At 42.5% G+C, this 21,006-nt stretch overlaps 1 protein-coding gene across 8 annotated transcripts in view; it reads left to right on the top strand.

The window, feature by feature from the left end:
* SRPK2 (SRSF protein kinase 2) overlaps nucleotides 1-21,006 on the top strand; it is a 267,215-nt gene that overhangs the window by 196,308 nt on the left and 49,901 nt on the right. For all 8 annotated transcript variants that reach the window (XM_077473857.1, XM_077473859.1, XM_077473856.1 and 5 more), the window contains 2 exons: nucleotides 19,204-19,304; nucleotides 19,387-19,494. In XM_077473857.1, the coding sequence (XP_077329983.1) occupies nucleotides 19,204-19,304; nucleotides 19,387-19,494 (209 nt within the window). The remainder of the gene's footprint in view (nucleotides 1-19,203; nucleotides 19,305-19,386; nucleotides 19,495-21,006) is intronic.

The raw sequence follows: 21,006 nt of genomic DNA, 5'->3' as shown, positions 1-21,006 counted from the left end.
AAATCCTGAAGGCGGTGCTTGGATTTCGGGGCCCCGTATGCGGCTAGGCTTCCAAAAAGTCGACCACGTGTGGTATCCCCGTACTCAGGAGAAGCAGCAGAATGTATTTTGGGGTACAATTCCACATATAACCATGGCATGTGTGAGCAATATATCATTTAGTGACAACTTTGTGTAAAAAAAAAAAAAAAAAAATTTTTTTTTGTCATTATTCAATCGCTTGAGACAAAAAAATAAAATATTCAATGGGCTCAACATGCCTCTTATCAATTTCCTTAGGGTGTCTACTTTCCAAAATGGGGTCATTTGGGCGGGTTTTGTACTGCCCTGCCATTTTAGCACCTCAAGAAATGAGATAGGCAGTCATAAACTAAAAGCTGCGTAAATTCCAGAAAACGTACCTTAGTTTGTAGATGTGACAACTTTTGCGCAAACCAATAAATATACAGTTATTGACTTTTTTTTTACCAAAGACATGTGGCTACATTTTGGCCTAAATGTATGACTAAAATTGAGTTTATTGGATTTTTCTAATAACAAAAAGTAGAAAATATCATTTTTTTTTTCAAAATTTGCGGTCTTTTTACATTTATATCGCAAAAAATAAAAATCGCAGAGTCAGTCAAATACCTTTAAAAGAAAGCTCTATTTGTGGGAAATAAAGGACGCAAATTTTGTTTGGGTACAACATTGCATGACCGCGCAATTACTAGTTAAAGCAGCGCAGTGCCAAATTGTAAAAAGACCTCTGGTCATTCTACATTATAGCAATAAAGTGAGTTTTTTATTTTTTTTTTTTTTTTTTTTTTTTTTTTTATAGCCAACTCAGTAAAACCACTGATCTCTGAGGAAAACCCAGTCCTCACGTCCGCCGCGTGCTCAGGTTACCTCTCATCTCTTTACATCATAGTGGCTGTTTTTTGTTTTTTTTTTTATTATATCATATGCAAAATCCAAACCAATTTTCATGGCACAAAACCTTCCCTTTTAAACTCCCTCATACCTCCCTTTCTAAATATGCATCCCCGCCCTCCCCTACTTATTCACCCCCCACCTCCCCTACCCCCCCTGGTAGATCGGTATATGAGTAAATACGTTTTACTTCTCGATACCCACTAAATCATTGATCTTAATCCTTCTGAGGTGCTCCATCTCCCTTTAAATTTCTGCCAACTTTTCCATTTCTCCAGCGTGTACTTATTGCTTCTACCCCCCAAGCTGTCCTCCGAACATTCCATCTTATAGATCTCCTCTACGGCATCCACCCACTCCCACATCGTAGGCGCTTCCGGCTCTTGCCATTTTTTTGGGATTAGTTTTTTCCCCGCATTTAATAAATGTGGGATCAATGACTTCTTGTACTGCTTTACACTGCCCTCTGTGGCATGAAACAGGACAACCCATGGATCTGCATTTACAACCGAGCTAGTTATAATTTTAATGTGCGATAAAATCTGGTTCCAATAGATCTTGATCTTTGGACACCCCCACCAAATGTGGGCCATGGTGCCTATTTCCCCACATCCCCGCCAGCATTCTCCTGTCAGATCTGTTTGGAATTTGCTTTTTCTATCTGGGGTATAATACCACCTCGACAGACATTTATAATTCATCTCTGCGGTTTTCGCATCAATAGCTGAGCTATGGGCCAATTTGAAAATTTTACCTAGCATTGCCTTATCCTTTTGTGAACCTAAATCCCTTTCCCATTTTTTGACGAATGGAGGTATTCCCGACTCCCCCGTCGACAACAGTAACTTGTACCATCTGGAGACTGTCCCCTTGGAATTCTTTGATATGGACGTCTGTTCCAGTGTAGTCATTTCCTCAGCCGCCCTGATTGGTTGTGGTAATGTCTTTATAAAACGGGAGAGCTGGCAGTACCTCCACTCATCAACCACCATTATGTCTGTTTTTTGTTTTAATTCGTGGAAAGGTACCATATTACCTTCCTTCATTACGTCTTTAAGCTGTGCTTCCTCCTTTACCCAATTACCTCCTATTTCCGTGCATCCTGGTAAAAAATAATTATTGTCTTTTAGTGCCATAAGGGGTGAGTTATATTTTCCATTAACGTGTTTATATACCATATCCCATATTCGAAACGTGTTACGTGTTATATTATTTCCTAATCCTAATTTCTGCCTCTTATGTGGGGGGTTCCATATTTGTTTGCCTAATTGTGCTCCACAGCTCTCGTGTTCGAGTTTTACCCATTTTTTTTCCGTATTCTCTCTTTTGGTCCACTCACTCACCCTTGACAGGGCTACCGCTTTATAGTACAGCTGAATGTCTGGGATTGCCAACCCCCCTTTATCTTTTGGTTGTCTCAGGCTCGCAAATGCTATTCGGGGTTTTTTGTGTTTCCATATAAATTTATATAGAACTGTCTTCAGTTTAACCAGGTATGTATTAGATAGCGCTATCGGTAGCATCTGCATACGATACAGGATTTTTGGGAATATTGTCATCTTTACGATGTTGATACGCCCCAGCCAGGATATCAAGCTTTTGTTACACCTCTTACACTCCGCCTTAATTTCATTTAGTAATGGTATGTAGTTGGTGCGGTAGAGTCTCTTCTCAGAGTTGGCCAGTTTAATACCGAGGTATTTAAGTTCCTTTCTCCACGGAAAGCACCAATTTTGTTGAAGTGCTCGCGCCTCGATCTTGTTTATATTTATGTTTAATATTTCTGATTTTGATCTATTTATTTTAAAATTGGATAGCTCTCCGTATTTTTCTAATAGTCTTATTAAATTAGGGATAGACCGTTTGGGATTACATATATAAAATAATACATCGTCTGCGAAGGCTGATAGCTTGTGTTCTTCCTTCTCCATTTTTACCCCCGATATATCAGGACTGTCTCGGATTGATGCAAGGAGGGGTTCCAGAGACAACACAAACAGGAGGGGTGACAGGGGACATCCCTGTCTTGTCCCTCGTTTCAGTTCAAATTTAGCAGATTCCTGTCCATTAACTTTTACTCGCGCAGTGGGATGATTATATAAAACTCTCACCCTTTGGATTATTGTCGATCCAAATCCCATCTTCGCCATGGTTTGGAATATAAACCCCCAGTCCACTCTGTCGAATGCTTTCTGTGCATCCGTGGACAGAAGTAGACTGGGGGTCTCCCTCCGTTGCATCTGTTGTATCAACAACAGGGTTCTCAGACCATTGTCTCTCCCTTCCCTTCCTGGTACAAACCCCACCTGGTCTGGATGGACCAGGCTCTTCATCAGGACCCTCAATCGCTCAGCTATGATCTTTGCGTATAATTTTGTGTCTGTGTTGAGTAACGAAATTGGCCTGTAGCTGGTGCATTGGGTTGGGTCTTTCCCGTCCTTGTGAATCAGTGTAATTGTGGCCGCTAGACCCTCACTAGCCATATTAAATTTCTCTCCCAACCCATTGAAATAATGACATATTTTTGGGATTAAAATTTCTCTATAGATTTTGTAATAGAGTATTGTGAACCCGTCTGGTCCTGGAGATTTTCCCGCAGATGATTTTGTCAAAGCCTTGTTTATTTCTTCGACCGAGATTGGTCGATCGAGGGACTCCCTTTCTGCCGGACTGATTTTGGGTAGTCAAATTTTTTTTAGGTAGGCAGCAATGTTCTTCTCACGGAGCTCACCCTGTACCTTTTGCTCACTAACTGAGTAAGTCTCTTCATAATATTTCCTGAAGGTTTCCGCTATTTCTTTCGTTGAGAAAACCATATTTCTGTTTTTATTCAATATTTTACGGATAAAATTTTTTGTTTTTTCTTTTTGCACGCTCTTAGCTAAATATTTACCCGTTTTGTCTCCCCAGAGGTAGCGTTCGCGAGCTCTACTGTTTAATACCCTCCTGGTTTCTTGTTCTAGAAGGTCCTTTAATTCCTCGCGAGTCTTTACTAATTTTTTGTATGAAATCTCCCTTTGGGGCTGACTTTTTTTATGCTCTTGTTCTAAATTATAAATTTCCTCCGTTAACCTTTTCGTTTGCATGGCCCTCATTTTTTTCCTTTTTGACCCTGCTGCGATCAGTATCCCTCTTATATAAGCTTTATGTGCTTCCCAGACTATTGGGCCTGCTATCTCCGGGGTATCATTCATAGCAAAATAATGTTCAATTTCTTTGCCAATCCTACCTCTATCTTCTTCATTGTAAAGCAGGAATAAAACTAATAGTCTCTACTTTTTGGATTCATAACTCGCCATGCGTCTACTAGTTGGCCAGTAAATAATTTTTGCTGAATATTTCTTAACTGATCGTTCCTCATCCTCTGTATCCCGGACGAGCTGTCTACTCCCGGATTGAGACAAAAATTAAGATCCCCTAGCAATATCACATATCCCATCTTGAACTTAGTTAATTTGTTTAATATCGACTGTAGGAACCCGATAGGGTTAGTATTCGGGGCATAGATGTTCACTATTGTGCAGTCTGTCTCATCTAGTGTACCCTTCAGGAACAGATATCTCCCTTCCACATCGCTCATCCTATCTACCAGTCGGAAGTTCGTTTTTTTAGAAAAACCTATCGCAACCCCTCTACTTCTAGTGGAAATTGTATCGCTATAATACCAATTAGGGAATTGCTTCGAATATAGTCTAATATTTGATGTCAGGGAGATATGTGTCTCCTGAAGAGCCACCACGTCAGCGTCATATCTCTTTAACTCTGCCAAAATCTTATGCCTCTTGGTTGGGGTGTTCAATCCCTTCACGTTGTATGTCAAAAAATTTATGTTGTTCATATGTCCCTTGGCCTCCTAGTTCCCTGGCACCTCTCAACTCTTATTTGGGTACTATTATTGACTTTTTCAGCCGTTCTACCATTCCTCCCTATCCCTCGACCCCCCTCCCACAATACCCTCCCCTTCCCCCTTGTACCCAGTCTAACCCCTCCCTCCCTCCCCTTTACCCCATCCCCCCTCCCCCAACCCCCCCCTTCCTGTGGCCTAAACTCGACCCTTGTCTCATAGATGGTCGTATATGCTCTTACCATCTATCAGACTACTTGTTCTGAGGGTCTGGGGCTCCTTGACCTATGCCTCCTCTCTCCTCTCCGTTTTGGGCAGGAGAGAGGGCACTCCCCCAAGTCTCCCATCCTCCTTCCACCTTCATCGCGGACCGCCCTTTTTTTTTTTTTCTTTTTTTTTTTTTTCCTTTTTTTTTTTATTTTTCCCCTCCCCCCCTTTTCCCACCCAGCCATCTTCTATCTCGGAATTTTACCCGACCATGTTAAACCAGTCCAGCTCATAACCAGCCTGGGAGTTCCGGGATCTTTAAATCCAATCTCTTGCAAAAATCTGCTAGGTCATCTGGGTAAATCAGCTTCGCTGATTGACCATTTTTGAACCCCATCAGACATGCTGGAAAACCCCAACTATATTTTACGTTTTGTGCAGTCATCTCTACTAGTAGCGGCTTCAAAAGCCGTCTCCTCGCTAGAGTCGCATAGGATAGATCAGAAAAAATTTGAATCTCGCGACCTTTATACTGTCGTATGGTTTTTCCTCTAAGCTTTCTCCAGAGTATTGCCTTGTCCTCAAAATAGGTGAATCTTACAATAATGTCTCTGGGTCTTTCTGTATCGAGGTGGCGTCTTCTGCCTATTCTATGGATCCTATCAATTTTTGGGGGGTTTTCTCTTTCCTCTCTCCAGTGTTCGTCGAGTATACTTTCAAGTATTTTTTTCAGATCTTCTCCCTTTTCCTCCGGGACGGATCGAATCCGGAGATTTTTTCTTCTGCTTTGGTTCTCCTGATCTTCCAATTTGTACCATATCTCCCTCTGCTCACGTCTTATTGTTTCTACCAATTCCTTCATTTTGTTTACCTCCTGGGTCTGATGTTCAATGCGATTTTCCGTTGCCTCTACCCTCTCTAACAGGCTCCCTAAGTCCTCTCGGAGCCCACGAATGTCCCCCTTGATTGCATTTTCCAGACTCAAGAGCATCTCCCGCATTTCTCCTTTTGAAGGGGGTAGATCTATAATCCTTGACTCATCTACTTTGCTGTTGTCAATATCGCTATCCATCCCGATCTCCACTCCTACATGTGTGGTAGTTTCTTCCTGATATTTGCCTGGGCCTTTTCTCTGCTCTTGCTCAGAGTGTTGTTTCCTCCCTGTGCCTGTGTGCTTGGGACTGCCTCCTTGCGTTAAATATTGTTGTATGGTGGTGTCTAAGCCTTTCTCTTTTGCAGACCGCGAAGTTCCGCTTTTAGCGGCTTTGTTGGCTGATTTACTCATAGTGATTTGTGGGATCTTTGATTCACTCTTGTTAACCACTTCGTGTTTCTCCTGGCCCTCTCTCTCCTCCCCTCCTTTCCTCAGGCTTAGTATGGCTTGGTATGGCCCTTTAAGAAGCAATCACAATTTTAGGGCTATAGTACTCCCGCTGTACTTCCCTATGCTTCACTGTGGGTATTTGTGCATAATACGTTAAAACTATAGTTTCTAGGGGAATTTTTTACCCCCTTTACTTTATCCTAAGTAGAAATCAGATCTTTCCACTAAGCTAGATACCTGTGTGCTAAGACACCCTTTAGGACCCGCTAGCAGTGTTTATCGTGGTCTGATCCGACTTTACTAACGATGCCAAGACAGGTGCACTTGCACTTGTCTAAAAAACAAAACAAAAATCCACTTGGCTGGCCTTGCATTTGTTTCAGCTGCTGTACCTCTTGTCGTCGTGCGAGCTGTATATGGGCCTACTATTCAAAGCCTATTCATGTGCACTCCTCCTTAGGCAAGCACTTCTATCCACAAAAAGAAAAGAAGAACAAAACAGCAAGAAAAAAAAAAGAAAGCCCCCCAAAAGGGCGTATCCTTCCTTTGCTACTCAGTCAGGATTTATACATCCATGTTGTCAGTCCTTACACCGTTCTATACACCACGAGTAGAGGGCAAGTCTGTGAGAGAGGGTTTTTGATAGTAGAGCAAATTTGCCGATATATACCTCTTGATACTGTTCACATTTGTTATCTTTCACCTCGGTGATGCGGAGCCCGTTTATATTACCCCCCTTCACAACAAAACAGATTATTCACCCGTTCACTGCAGGGCACTTACACTTATACTCTACACGCTTATAAGCATTGGTATTTAGAAACTGCCCGCCGATGGCTCGTGGTAGCACAGAATCAATACAAGGCAAATTTGTAGTAAAACATGTGTCTTGGTGTCTTTCATTTATGCATACGGGATTATGAATAATATACCTTGAAAGGAGAGGGAGCACAAGAGAACGAGGGGAACACAAGGAGAGTTTAACCCTCTCCCTCCTCGGAGGCTCAGCTCCTTATCTGGGTAGGGGAGTTACGGGATCTTACTTAAAAATAGCCCTGTTTGTCACCCACTACGTTTGACAGGGGGCATCCCCTCCCCACGCTCGGCTGTGCAGTTCCCAGACAGTTGGTTCAACCAATTAACAGTTACAATACCGTCCTCCGTTTGTCATGGGCGGTTGTCCTATTCGTGCTCTCCGATAGCCATATGTTCTCCGGCGTTTAATCTCGATGACCTGCTACTGCCGGAGGGAGGAGAGGGGGGGTAGGATCATCGCTCGCCGGTGGTCTTTCGTGCAGCGGTCCGTTTCCGATGGTGGCCGAAGGGGTTGCGGCTTAGGCGGCGTGTTGTCTCCGGGGGTATTGTAAACGCTCCGTTCAGAGCTCCACGCTTCCTCTGAGCACGGACGCGGCTTCCATCTTCCGCTCTCCGGGCTCACGCCCCTTGACAGCACAGGTCAGCCCCTCCCCACAGGCGCGCACAGCGACCTCACATCCTGTGCCGCCCCAATAAAGTGAGTTTTAACCTCAAATAGACATTAATTCAAAAATGAATGTACCATCATGCTGGTCAATCATTTTTAGAGACAAGAGGTTATTGGAACAGTTGCCAAGTACCGAGATAGTCCACAAACTCCCCACAAATCTTGTAGGTTTGGATACATCAGGTACAGCTACGGCAACTGTTCAGGTGTTCCAATAACCTCTTGTCTCTAAAAAAAACATTCTACATTAAGCAAGTAAGAAATGTATCACAAAGGTAGATTATAAAGAATTTAGCATCTTCAAACCAATGCGCTATCTCCCAGGCCAAGCAACGGAAGTCCTAAATACCCCATAAGGTGAACAAAGAAACGCTTGGCAATATATAGGACAGTTAGGTTTCATGAAGCAGGAGTTGCAATTACAGCTGCATGTCTTTTTGGATATGTTTCTACCAGCTTTGCACATGTAAAGAGTGAAATGTTTGCCCATTCTTCTTTGAAACATAGCTCAAGCTCTGTCAGATTGGATGGAGAGTGTCTGAACAGCAATTTTCAAGTCTTGCCACAAATTCTCAGTTGGATTTTGTTCTGGTCTTTGACAAGGCCATTCTAGCACATGAATATGCTTTGATCTAAACCATTCCATTGTATCTCTGGCTCTATGTTTAAAGTTGTTGTTTTGCTGGAAGTTGAACCTTTTCCTCAGTCTCAAGTCTTTTGCAGACCTCTAACAGGTTCTCCCACCTGAGCTGTGGATCTCTGCAGCTCCTCCAGAGTTACCATTTGCCTTTTGGCTGCTTCTCTGATTAATGCTCTCCTTGCCCAGGCTCTCAGTTTAAGTAAACAGCCATATCCTGGTAGGTTTGCAGTTGTGCCATACTCTTTACATTTTCAGAAGATGGATTGAACAGTGCTCCGTGAGATGTTGAAAGCTTGGGATTTTTTTTTTTTATAAAGTAGCCCTGCTTTAAACTAATCCACGACTTTATCCCTGACCTGTCTGGTTTGCTATTTGGTCTTCATGATGGTTTACTAAAGTTCTCTAACAAACCCCTGAGGGCTTCACAGAACAGCTGAATTTCTACTGAGATTAAATTGCACACGGACGGACATGCTTTACTAATTAGGTGACTTCTGAAGGCAATTGATTCCACTAGATTTTAGTTAGGAGTATCAGAGTAAAGGGGGCTGAATACAAATGCACACCACACTTTTTACATATTTATTTGTAAAACCTTTTGAAAACCATTTATCATTTTCCTTCTACTTCACAATTATGTGCCACATTGTGTTGATCTATCACATAAAATCCTAATAAACATTTTGGTTGTAATATGACAAAATGTGGATAATTTCAAGGGGTATGGTTACTTTTTCAAGGCACTGTAAGGTCCCACAGTTAATTGTGCATGTAAGAGCATAAACAAAGCCATGAAGTCCAACAAAAAATTCTGTAGACCTCTGAGACAGGATTGTATCAAGGCACAGATCTGGGGAAGGGTGCAGCATTGAAGGTCCCAATGAGCACAGTGGCCTCCATCATCCGTAAATGGAAGAGGTTTGGAACCATCAGGACTCGCCCTAGAGCAGGCCACCTTGCCAAACGGAGAAAGGGGAGAAGGGCCTTAGGAAGGTGACCAAGAACCCAATGTTCACTCTGACAGAGCTTCAGCATTTCTCTGTGGAGGGAAAAGGACCTTCCAGAAGAACAACCATCTCTGCAGCACTCCTCCAATCAAGCCACCCCTCAGTAAAAGACACATGACAACCCACCTGGAGTTTGCTAAAAGGCACCTGAAGGACTCTGACCATGATAAACAAAATTCTCTGGACTGATTAAATAAAGATTGAACTCTTTGGCCTGACCGCTTATCACCTGGCCAATACTATCCCTACAGTGAAGCATGGTGGTGGCAGCATCATGCTATGGGGATGTTTTTCAGTGGCAGGAACTGGGAGACTAGTCAGGATCAAGGGGACAATGAATACAGCAATGTACAGAGACATTCTTGATGAAAACCTGCTCTGGACCGAAGACTGGGACGAAGGTTCATCTTCCAACAGGACAATGACCCTAAGCACACAGCCAAGATAACAAAGGAGTGGCTAGAGGACAACTCTGTGAATGGCTGAGCCAGAGCCCAGACTTGAACCTCTCTGGAGAGATCTGAAAATGGCTGTGCACCAACACTATCCATCCAACCTGATGGAGCTTGAAAAGCCCTAGAAAGAAGAATGGGAGAAACTGCCCAAAAATAGGTTTGCCAAGCTTTGTAGTATCATATAAAAGGCATGAGGCTGTAATTGGTGCCAAAGGTGCTTAAACAAATTATTGCGCCAAGGCTGGCGCCAATATACTCATGTATATGTGATTTTTTTTTTTTTTTGTTTGTTTTTTTGTTTTAATACATTTGCATAGATTTCAAACAAACTTCTTTCATGTTGTCATGGGGTATTGTTTGTAGAATTTTGAGGAAAATAATGAATTTAAACCATTTTGGAATAAGGCTGTAACATAACCATATAGAAAAGTGAAGCTATGTGAATACTTTACAGATGTACTGCAATTGGTTACAAAATGTTCTTCCAGCTCTTCCTTGTTACTACCTACTTTGCCAGCTTTTTTTTTTGGCCCGTCCCAACTTTTTTGAGACTCGTTGCTGCCATCAATTTCAAAATTAAGTTTTTTCCTGAAATGGTACATTTTCACATTTGAATTACTTGATATGTTTTCTGTTGTGAATAAAATATGGTTTTATGAAATTTGCAAATCATTGCATTATGTTTTATATAGCTTTTACACAGTATTGCGACTTTTTTGGAATTGGGATTGTATTCTTCTGTACATCTAGTTTTGTAAAAAAAAAAAGACAAAATAAACTATTCCAAAGAAAAATATTGCACACAACAATACAGTTGGGGTAGAAGCAGTACACATGCTGTTCAAATGAATGAAAGAATTTACTGATGTTTATACTCAGCATCTTAAAATCCATAGCCAAATATTGGTGCGCGATCGTTTTAACTCTATTTTGATGAATTTAGTAAACATACAAAAACAGTGCTCGGGTAACACTGTCAGAAACCATGAATCAGACCGAGACAGAAGTACAGTTAATCACACTTGTTTAATAATAAAAAGGTAAACAGAGTAAGCGTTGTCAATACATAGCCAGAGTTCAGTAACCAGATCGAGTAGTTAGCCAATGTTGGAGAGCCAGAGATTAACGTAGTAGTACAGCAAGCAGGATCAGGAGCCAGAAGGGACGTCAGCCGAGCAACTCTTCAACAGGAACGCAGGAGAAAAGTCTCTGAGATGTGACCAAAGGCAGAGATGAAGTGAGCTGGATGGCTTTAAGTAGGCAGCACTGTCGAGCAGATCAACAGCTGGGTCACATCAACAAACAAGAAAGGAGGGCTATAGACTCTTTAGGCACAGTCACAAAGTCCATAGCCCTCCTTTTTTCTTTTTCGTTGATATGATCTGAATTCAGGACGTGGCACGCTTTGATATCAATTTGTATCCACCATACCACTTGGAGTGTTGATACACTGAGCTTTTTCCATAACAGCTGAGTCACTGTGGAGAAAAAGGAGCTGGCAATTAGCCGACAGCTGAGCGGCCAGCTCAGAGAAGGAAGGGCTGAGTCCAGCCCGGACACTGATTAAATTAACAGAAATTATAAAGTCCTCTTTGAAAAATAAAATTCCTCAGATAAATATCAAACACCCATTAAAGAAATGACACTCCATGCTCATGATAATCCCCAAGGGTTCCACCATCACTGTGCTTTAAGCCTTTTACTAGCTGCGTATGATCTCTAAATGATAAGAGGTTAAGTAGCTATCTGACGAGGATGGTGGTAGCCAAGGCCTCCAAACCCCTCCTGTTCACTCTCAATCAAAAACTGCATAGGAAATTAAGAAAACCAAGGGCAAAAGCTATAGTGTAAAACCGCATAAACCCAGTATATTTATTCATATATACTGCCCTCACATAATGAAGAGACAGCATTACAATGTGTGAAAGCCACCACTGATCCTCCAGTAGACAGGATGACATCACAAAGGCTTCGTCCAATGCATTTTAATCAGTAGGCAAACCACGAGGAGGGTTTACAACCCCTTTGAGATCCTAAAGGTAGAGTGGGGTCTACTCATGATGACTGCAGAGATTGTTTAGAACTAGGACCTCAGGGCAGAGTCCCTGAGAGTTATAAGAGATAGATGGTTCAGGTCCCCAGCATCTACAAGGTATTCAAATATAATTTATTTTGGCATGACCCGGGGGTGGGGGGGGGGGGGGGGGGAGATACTTTATTCTAAATTATATACCTAAAAACAAAGTGTCCTACAACGTTTTTAACTGCATCACTTATAAAAGCTAATACAGTTTCATACTCCGTTATAAAATATGGCATTATTTAGAAGTGATAAAAATAGAAAAGTTTAAAATTGCTTTAGGATGTTGCAATGTTGAATCAGTGTAAAAAAACAAAAACAAATGGTGAACAAGGAAATACATTTGCAAAAGGCAAATGCCAGACGTTGGCCTTCAGGGGAGGCTGGCAGTTCAAATTACTTCAGCAGCAAAAAAAGGATAAATATTTAGCATGGCACAATCAGTACTGCAATTTCTCAGTTGATGGCTAGAAGAAAGTCATGCATATGGATGAAAAATGTTTGGTTTATGGTTGCAGATGTAGAGTTTATGTGAGGAGTTGGCTGTAGGAGAGGTTAAAACAACAAGGCATAGAACTGTAATCTTTACTCTCCCTAGGTATTTTCTTTACTTTTCTGGAGTTGGTGATCAGCACAGGATTAACTTGACTGAAGAGAAGTACTGTATAGCTGTATCCTGCAGAGTACACCCTTGGTTCGATTTTTGTCTAGGAAAACATTACATTTTACCAAAACGTGTAGAATCATTGTCAGTTTGCTAGCAACAATTAATGCAGGCATTAAATAAAGCAAATGTTGAAACAATAGAATTGTCAGTAAATATGGAGTGTGTGTATGTGTGTGTACTGATCAATTGAGTAATTTCATATGATGAACGCTACTTTAGAGTAGATGGATATGTGTATATATAGACTGATCAGCCATAGCTTAAAGCAGAGTTTTAGTCGTTTATGTTTAGTAAAATTCAACCGCTAAAAAAATTGTAGCTGACTTTTAATAAACACACGCTTACCTGTCCCACAGTCCAGCGGTGCACTCGCGCCAGCAGTTTTCTTCCTCTCTCCTCCCTCGGCTGCACCGCCATCACTACTATGGGCACTCTGCTGTGACAGCTTGTGGCTTCACAGCCAGGTGCCCACTACACATGTGCAAGCTGCGCTGCGCTCAGTGAATGGTCCCGAAGTCTTCTAGGACCTGTCCTTTGTCCCAGAAGACTTCAGGAGGGAGGGGGGGGAAGGATAACTTCCACTTCTAATCGCCTAAGGCAACCGTAACAGAAGTGGCTGCGGGTACCCACTCCCTCCTCCCCAAAAGCTTGGTTTCACCATCAGGAGCTGGAGAGGAGGTCTTAAAGCGGAAGTTCCACTTTTGGGTGTAACTCAATTTTAATGTAGCTCAACGTTTTTTTTACGTTTATGCCAGAAGGTAAAAAAACCTTCTCTGTGCCGTTGCCCCACCTAATACTTCTCTGAGCCCCATTGTGATCCAGCAATATGCACGAGAGCCTCGGCTCTCCACGGATTCTCACTCCTGATTGGCTGAGACAACAGTTGGAGAGAGTGGGTGGGGCCGATCTGCGGCCCCACCTACTGCGGCAGATAGCTGCCATACCCCTGGTATATTTTTACACATTGGGCGATCCTCTTTCAGGGACAGTGACGGGTTTGCCGTGGGATCACTTCCTCGGTAGCTGCCTTCTGGACTCTAGTATTATCTACTATTCTCTCTATTATCTACTTTTTTGTGTAAACGTAAAGTTACTTTTCTTTTTCATACATCATGGGACACAGAGTTAGGTTAATATTCATTACCTGCTGGGTTCTACTTCATCTCCAGGTGAATGCACACTGGTAGACCAAAGGTCTTTAGACAGGAAATTAACCCCTATATAACCCCTCCCATACAGGAAGTACTTCAGTTTTTTACCAGTGTCTGCAAGGTGGATGGCACGGTTGTTTGAGCTGTCTGAGCTCCAGTTCTCTAGTCCCACAAACGGTTCTTAAAGGAATCCAGGAATTAACCGATCGGATCCATTTGACAAAGGCTTTATATGCATAGACCCAAACCTCACAAAGAAGACTCAAGATCCTACAAGGTTTTGCCTCCAGGAGCTGGGCCCTGCAAAGTGGAATTCTGGACACAACAGTGCTGAGGCATTTCTGCGGGTTGCTGTACAGGTCCAAGGGAGTGGACCCTAAACATCAAGAGTGCCCAGTCCTTGAAGGAACCCGCAATGAAGGGTGAAGATTGGGCTCTTAGTTTCTAAACTGCCTTTTACCTGGATGGGTAAGTGAACCCCCATTATTTAATATTGTGGGTTGTCCCAGTGATTGTAACAATCAGTCAAGCTAGCTAGAGGCTGGACACCTGTGTGCAGTGACCATACAGGGGAATTTATGGGCTACCTGTGGGTTTGCAAAGTGTACTTTTTTTTTTTTTCTTGTGTCTGGCTGTTTTTTTTACCTGTATGATGGCATACGACAGTGCGCCATTTCTCCTTGATTCGCCATGGCGCAGGTGTGATTGCAGGAGTGCCGCTGGGGTCAGCAGTTTGACGCACATGCGCCGTAGCTTTTATCTGGGCGCACAAAGATTCACGTCATGTGAATACAGCCATGCCCATTCGCCGGGACTGCACATGTGTGTACGCACGCACACAAAACGTTCCGGGGCACAGCCAGCTTATTTAAGCTGTGTATGCCAAGCATGCGGTGCTTCCAGAAGGCAGCTGTGGGACACAGAGCAGGCTCTGAGCCAGGCATTTGAAGTGGTTCATTTTCTCCTTACCCAGGTCACGTGAGTGACTAGGTGTTGCTTGTCGGGCTAAAGGTGCTTAGCAGTATTGTTGCATGGGGCTTGGTGAGCCCTATAAAAGGGTCTCCCTTCTGAGGTGTTTTAATACTACACCCAGGTACTCCTTTTTGTGGCTAGTAAATGTCTTCAAGAAAGAGGAGCGGGAATAGCACTACAGGTAAAGGCACACCTTTGTCATCAATAGTTCCTGATGAACCTAGTCATATCCCTAGTGTTGTATCCCCTGAAGGACCAGAGGCTTCCGGGTAATCTGAGCCGCTGTAACTTTCTGGGATTGTGCCTACAGTCAATGCTGCTGCTTCACCCTTTATCACCAAGGATGATCTGTCCTCAGCCCTAGCCAGGTTAGAGCACAGGATTGCCTCCATCCCGCAGGGTGGCAAGAAGCATGACAGGTCCCCCTCCCCGGAGCCTCCTAGTCTGGAGCAGGAAGGGGTTTGAGGATGGGGAAGAGCTTAAAGCTCAGAATTCTGTGGATGGCCTTGCGGATGAGTCTGCTTCTGAGCAATCTGGACAAGAAAATATCCAGTTGATGTCTGCCTTTCAATCACAGAGGCTTTTGATCCTGACTCTTACCAAAATGGTTTGTTCTGCCTTTAAGTTGCGTCTTGCAGAGGTTACTGAACCTCCCTGGTCCTCTTTGGGATCCAAGAGGCCTCTTCAGGCTACACAGACTTTCCCCTTATACCCCCTGTTGGAACGGGCAGTGTATGCTGATTGGGAACATCCTGACAGGAAAGTTTGTTAAGAAGTGTAGCATGCCAGCCATAGCTGCAGCAGTCTCTTCCTTAAAGAAGAACTTGACTCGCCTGGTAGATAACGCTCATGGCTTATAAGACCCTGTTGACAAGAAATTGGAGTTATTATTAAAGGCTTAATTTTCTTTGGCCAGTTCAGCTATTCAGCCAGCTGTTGCAGCCATTGGTATTTGCCAGTCCATAGAGGATCAGATCAGACGGCCTAACAGGCCTAACCAGGAGGATGGTAAGCCTGAAAATAGGGCAGATATTCCTCGAGCACTGTGTTTTGCTGTTGACACCTTAAAGGATTCAGTACAGCAGACCAGCTCAAAGTCTAAAGTATTTAGGTCTGTATTCTAGATACGGTCCAAGCAAGAGTATTCTTGCCACCCGCAAGGATCTGTGCCCTGAAGAATCAGATGCGTCAAATAAGGGGCACCAATCAACCCTCCATTCGGCTCTGTATGAGTCTTCTAGGGCGAATGGTATCCTCCTTCGAGGCGGTGCCCTATGCCCAGTTCCATTCCAGGCCTCTACAGCAAGACATCTTGTTGGCTTGGAACAGAAGAGGACAAGCCCTGGATTATCCAATGTTATCTCCTCATGCACGCTTAAGCCTAAACTGGTGGTTGCAGGATCAGAACCTGCGAAAGGGAAGATCCTTCCTCCCGGTAACTTGGAGAGTACTGACTACAGATGCCAGTCTCTCAGGCTGGGGAACAACCCTAGAGGGGCCTCACAGCTCAAAGGAAATGGTCAAGGATGCAACAGATCCTGCCCATCAATGTCCTGGAATTACGGGCAGTATGACTGGCCCTATGGTCATGGACGGTGGAGCTTCCAGACTGCACTATCAGGGTTCAGTCCGACAATGCCACTGCGGTGGCCTATATAAACCACCAAGGTGGTACCAGGAGTTGTTCACCTCTGAAGGAAGTGAACCACATACTAGCTTGGGGAGAGGGACATGTGCCTATTCTATCAGCAGCCCATATCCCGGGAGTAGAGAACTGGAAGGCAGATCATCTCACCCGCCAGCATATCTGCCCAGGGGAATGGTCCCTACACCCAGGAGTGTTCCAGGAAATTTACCAACATTGGTGATGGCCAGAGGTCGACCCACTGGTATCCAGGTTCAACAACAAGCTACAGCAATTTGTGTCCCGAACAAGAGATCTTCTGGCAATCGAAGCAGATGCTCTGGTAGTTCCATGGAGCCAGTACTCCCTGGTGTGTGCTTTCCCTCCGATCCCTCTCCTTCCACGTTTATTGTGCAGGATTTGGAGAGAGGAATTTCCAGTCATTCTGGTGGCACCAGCCTGGCCCAGAAGGCCCTGGTCCCCTGGAGGTTGTGAGACTAACAATAGACGGGCCATGGACGCTTCCACTGCACCCCGATCTACTGTCTCAAAGTCCTATATTCCACCCCAATTTACAGTTTCTAAATTTGATGGCATGGCTATTGAAGCCAGGGTGTTAAAGGACTGTGGCATCTCTGGGACCAGTGGTGTTTACCTGTCAGGGCAGGGCTCAGCCCTTCCTTGTCTGACCTGGCGGCTCAGCTGTCTAATTGCATTGCAATTGTGTTGCTAATTGCAACACCTATCTCTCCACGTTACTCAGCTGTTGATGATATCCTGGTCGTCAGTCCTGCCTACTTAAGTCTCCCGCGATCCTGTTCAAGACTTGCTTTTCTGACATCCCCTCTGGCTCCAGATCCTGCTTGCTGTTCCACTACATTTATCCCTGACTTCTGGCTTGGCTGACTATCCGTTCCGGTTACTGAACTTTGGCTATGTTTTGACGATGTTTGTTCTTTTTTACTTTTATTATTAAGCAAGTGTGATTTAACTGTACTTCTGTCTCGGCCTGATTTCATGGTGTCTGACAGTACCCTAGCTTATGCTAGAAAAGATATCACTAGGAAGATCTATCATAAGGTCTGGAAGACTTTTATATTGCTTGGTGCAAAGCCAAAAAGTGGCATCCTTGGAAATGTTAAAGCATTACATATTGGGTATCAATTTACTCTGTGTAATATCATCTTTCACATTATAAAAAAATACTAACTTTACAGTTTAAAAAAAAAAAAAAAAATTGCGTTCGTAATATGGTGCAAATATGGTGTGACAAAGTATTTCTCCATTTTATTCTCTAGTGTCTCTATATATATATTTATTTATTTTGTGTGTTTTGGACTGTAAGTAATTTTCTAGAAAAAAAATACAGATTTTAATGTGTAAACAACAAATGTCAGAAATAGGCCTGGTCCTTAAGTGGTTAACATGTACCGTCTACCTTAACCTTGTTGCTGACAAAGTTCACGTCTTCATAGAAACTGTATCTTCTAATGGCAATCTGTCAGGATAACGTGCCCTACCACACTTCAGAAATGATTCAGGAATGGTTTGAGGAACACACAACGAGTTTTAGGTGTTGACCTTGCCTCTAAATTCTCCAGACCTCAGTCCTAGTAAGCCTCTGTAGGATTTGTATGGAAAAACAAGTCTAATCCATGGAGGCTGTACCGCACATCTTGCAGGACTTCAAAGATCTGCTACTGAGAGTTTGGTGCCAGGTGCCACAGCATGCCTTCGGAGGTCTAATGGCATCCATGCTTCAAAGGGTCAGGGCTGTTTTTCCAAGAAAAGGAGCTTTTTTTGCAGCAAGAGGGGGACCTACCTAATATTTTCCAGAGTACTGTAGGTTTTCCAATGAGGGAGCACAGCAATAGTTATACTTTTTCAGGCATGATGCCATCATTAAAATCTTGGACAGAGGGAGGTGGTTGAGTCAATGCTCATCTATGTCCACACGATCCATCTGTATTTACATTTTAGCTTAAAGAGGAAGTAAAGACTTCCTGTTTTTAATTGTACCTGCAGGTAAGCCTATAATATGGCTTACCTGTAGGTACTGTAAATATCTTCTAAACTTGTACCGTTTAGGACATATTTGCTATATAAGCCGCCAACGTCACCGGCGCATGCGCACTGCAGCAACGGGCACACGTGCCACCACCAGCGCCACACGCGTACACGCACAGAAGTGACGTTATCACGGCTCTGGCCAATCACAGCATCAGAGCCCACAAACCTGAAAAACACAGGGGAAGATGTCAGTGGTGTGTGGGCACCACTGAGAGAGCTTCATTCTAAGGTAAGTATTTCATTATCAGCTAGTATGCGATGCATACTAGCTCATTATGCCTTTCTTACAGGGTTTTTTTTTGTTTTTTTGTAGTTTACAACCTCTTTAAAGGAGCACTTACTCGCAAATGTTTTATTGTTTGATTAAAAGGGGTTTTTACTTATTTGGAGGAGACACAAAATGTGTGGAACTATACCTAAATCTCCACCTGCCATCTGTATTAAATACATAATCGTCATATGCAGTATGTCCTAGTAAAAATTATACAGCCTTTTTATAAATTTTGACTGGTGTCTTTTTTCGGGGGCAGCCTAAAATATTACATATGTGAGGGATGAACAAATTGTAGAACTATGAGCTGTTGAATTACTGGAGCCAGGCACCATAAGCTTCTACTGACATATGAAAAAAATAAACAAATGGGTGTTTGTTGTAACCAGATCTGGCTGGTATAAAGTACAGGATATTCTAGTCTTCTTCTTTTTATGTAAATCCGATCAATGTCTTTGTTTCTAATAACTTTTTTTGTTATTCTTTCATTTTGCAGATAAAACACGTGCTGCAGACCTCCTGGTGAACCCACTGGATCCAAGAAATGCAGACCTTATTAGAGTTAAAATTGCAGATCTTGGGAATGCTTGCTGGGTGGTAGGTAGACCTGAATCAAATGAGCGTACCGGCCACTTAAATTAAAACCGGTTATTCATAAGTGTGTTTTTTCTTTGTGCAGCACAAACACTTCACTGAAGACATACAGACAAGACAGTATCGCTCCATAGAAGTTCTCATAGGAGCTGGCTACAGCACCCCTGCTGACATTTGGAGCACAGCTTGTATGGTAAGAACTGTTTGTAAGATGTATCTGGTCCTAGATAGACATGTACATTGTATGGTAGTTGGTGACTGGACGATATAGGAAAAACATAAGCAATATATTTCCCATCTGCATAAACTGCACATTTGTCTAAATCGAATAATTGCAGTCATTTAGTTGCTTCATCCAGTCAAATTTGTTGTCTGTATTTAATTCTGAAAGATTCTGTTCAAATGTTTACAAGAACAGACAGCCTTTTGATCTGTGCATGCTGCATTTGGCCACCGTTAAATACTAGTATTCAGCGCCACAGTGTTTCCTGGGAAACTTTGTCCCTCACTTGCTCATTTTACTGGACCCAGCTCTGGGAATGAATTTTAGGCTTTGAAGTACACATTTGCCTCCTTTTATTTCATTAAACTCTGATACATGTATTTGATGGGGGGGGGGGGGGGGGCAATAAGTGTATGTTGATTGTTTTTGTGAAAGTTCTAGCATCTACAGTGGTGTATATGTATATCGGAATTACATTTTTATTTTATTTTTTATACTACTGGCAACGGCGATTAATGGGGGGACTAACTGCCACTGGCATTACCAGTTACATTAATATAGTGACCAGTGCTAAAAAAAAAACTCTACTGATGTACTGATCTGATGGCCTGGCTGTGTATGATGGCCCGTTTAGTGTGTTGCAGGTGAAAATGAACTGTATAGATAGCTGCATCGGTCAGTCGGTTTTCTGTATATCGACGTGTGAAGCTTGTGATCCCTGATGTATACTGTAGTGTCTAGAAAGTTGACATGTGTTTGAATAATCCATTTTTAGTTTGATAGATGGGTGAAAAGTGTTGATCAATGAGAAGAATTGGTTTAGATTTTCTCATATCATGAAGATATCATCAATATAGCGATAATATCTGTATGGCTTTTGTTGTATGCTGTTCAGAAATTTGTCCTCCAGGTCAGCCATAAATAAGTTTGCATATTGGGGTGCCATTTTGCTTCCCATAGCAGTACCATAGGTTTAGAAAGATTTAATTTTAAATGTTGACCTTTATATGACCTCTCTGCTTCTTTTTCATACTTTTCTATAAGATAATTTACTGGGTGAAAGTTCATTGTTTTAGTTTTTAAGTAAGTGCTAATTAGAAAAGAAAACACTTGACAGTACATAAATAAGAGATAAGATAAGCACGCTCAAAGATGGTTAACAGGTGGTTAAAATAATTGGGTGGAATACGGGAAAGTTATGTACAGAACATTAAATTAAGTTTAACAGGGTCAAACAAGGGTTTGCTTGAGCCCTCATTAAAACTGTTAAAATACATTCTGTAAGGAAGTACACTCGTGTATGTATGTATGTATGTATGTGTGTGTGTGTATGTGTGTGTATATATATATATATATATATATATATATATATATATATATATATATATATATATATATATATATATTAGCGTTGAATAAGTAATTGGCTTGTGTAAATATATATATTTGTGTGTATGTGTGTGTGTATATATATATATATAT

Source organism: Lithobates pipiens, unplaced genomic scaffold (genome assembly GCF_037356315.1).
Source record: "Lithobates pipiens isolate NorthernLeopardFrog02 unplaced genomic scaffold, aLitPip1_a1.2 Scaffold_8, whole genome shotgun sequence".
Classification (NCBI taxonomy): Eukaryota; Metazoa; Chordata; class Amphibia; order Anura; family Ranidae; genus Lithobates; species Lithobates pipiens.
This window is presented reverse-complemented; position numbering and strand designations above follow the sequence as displayed.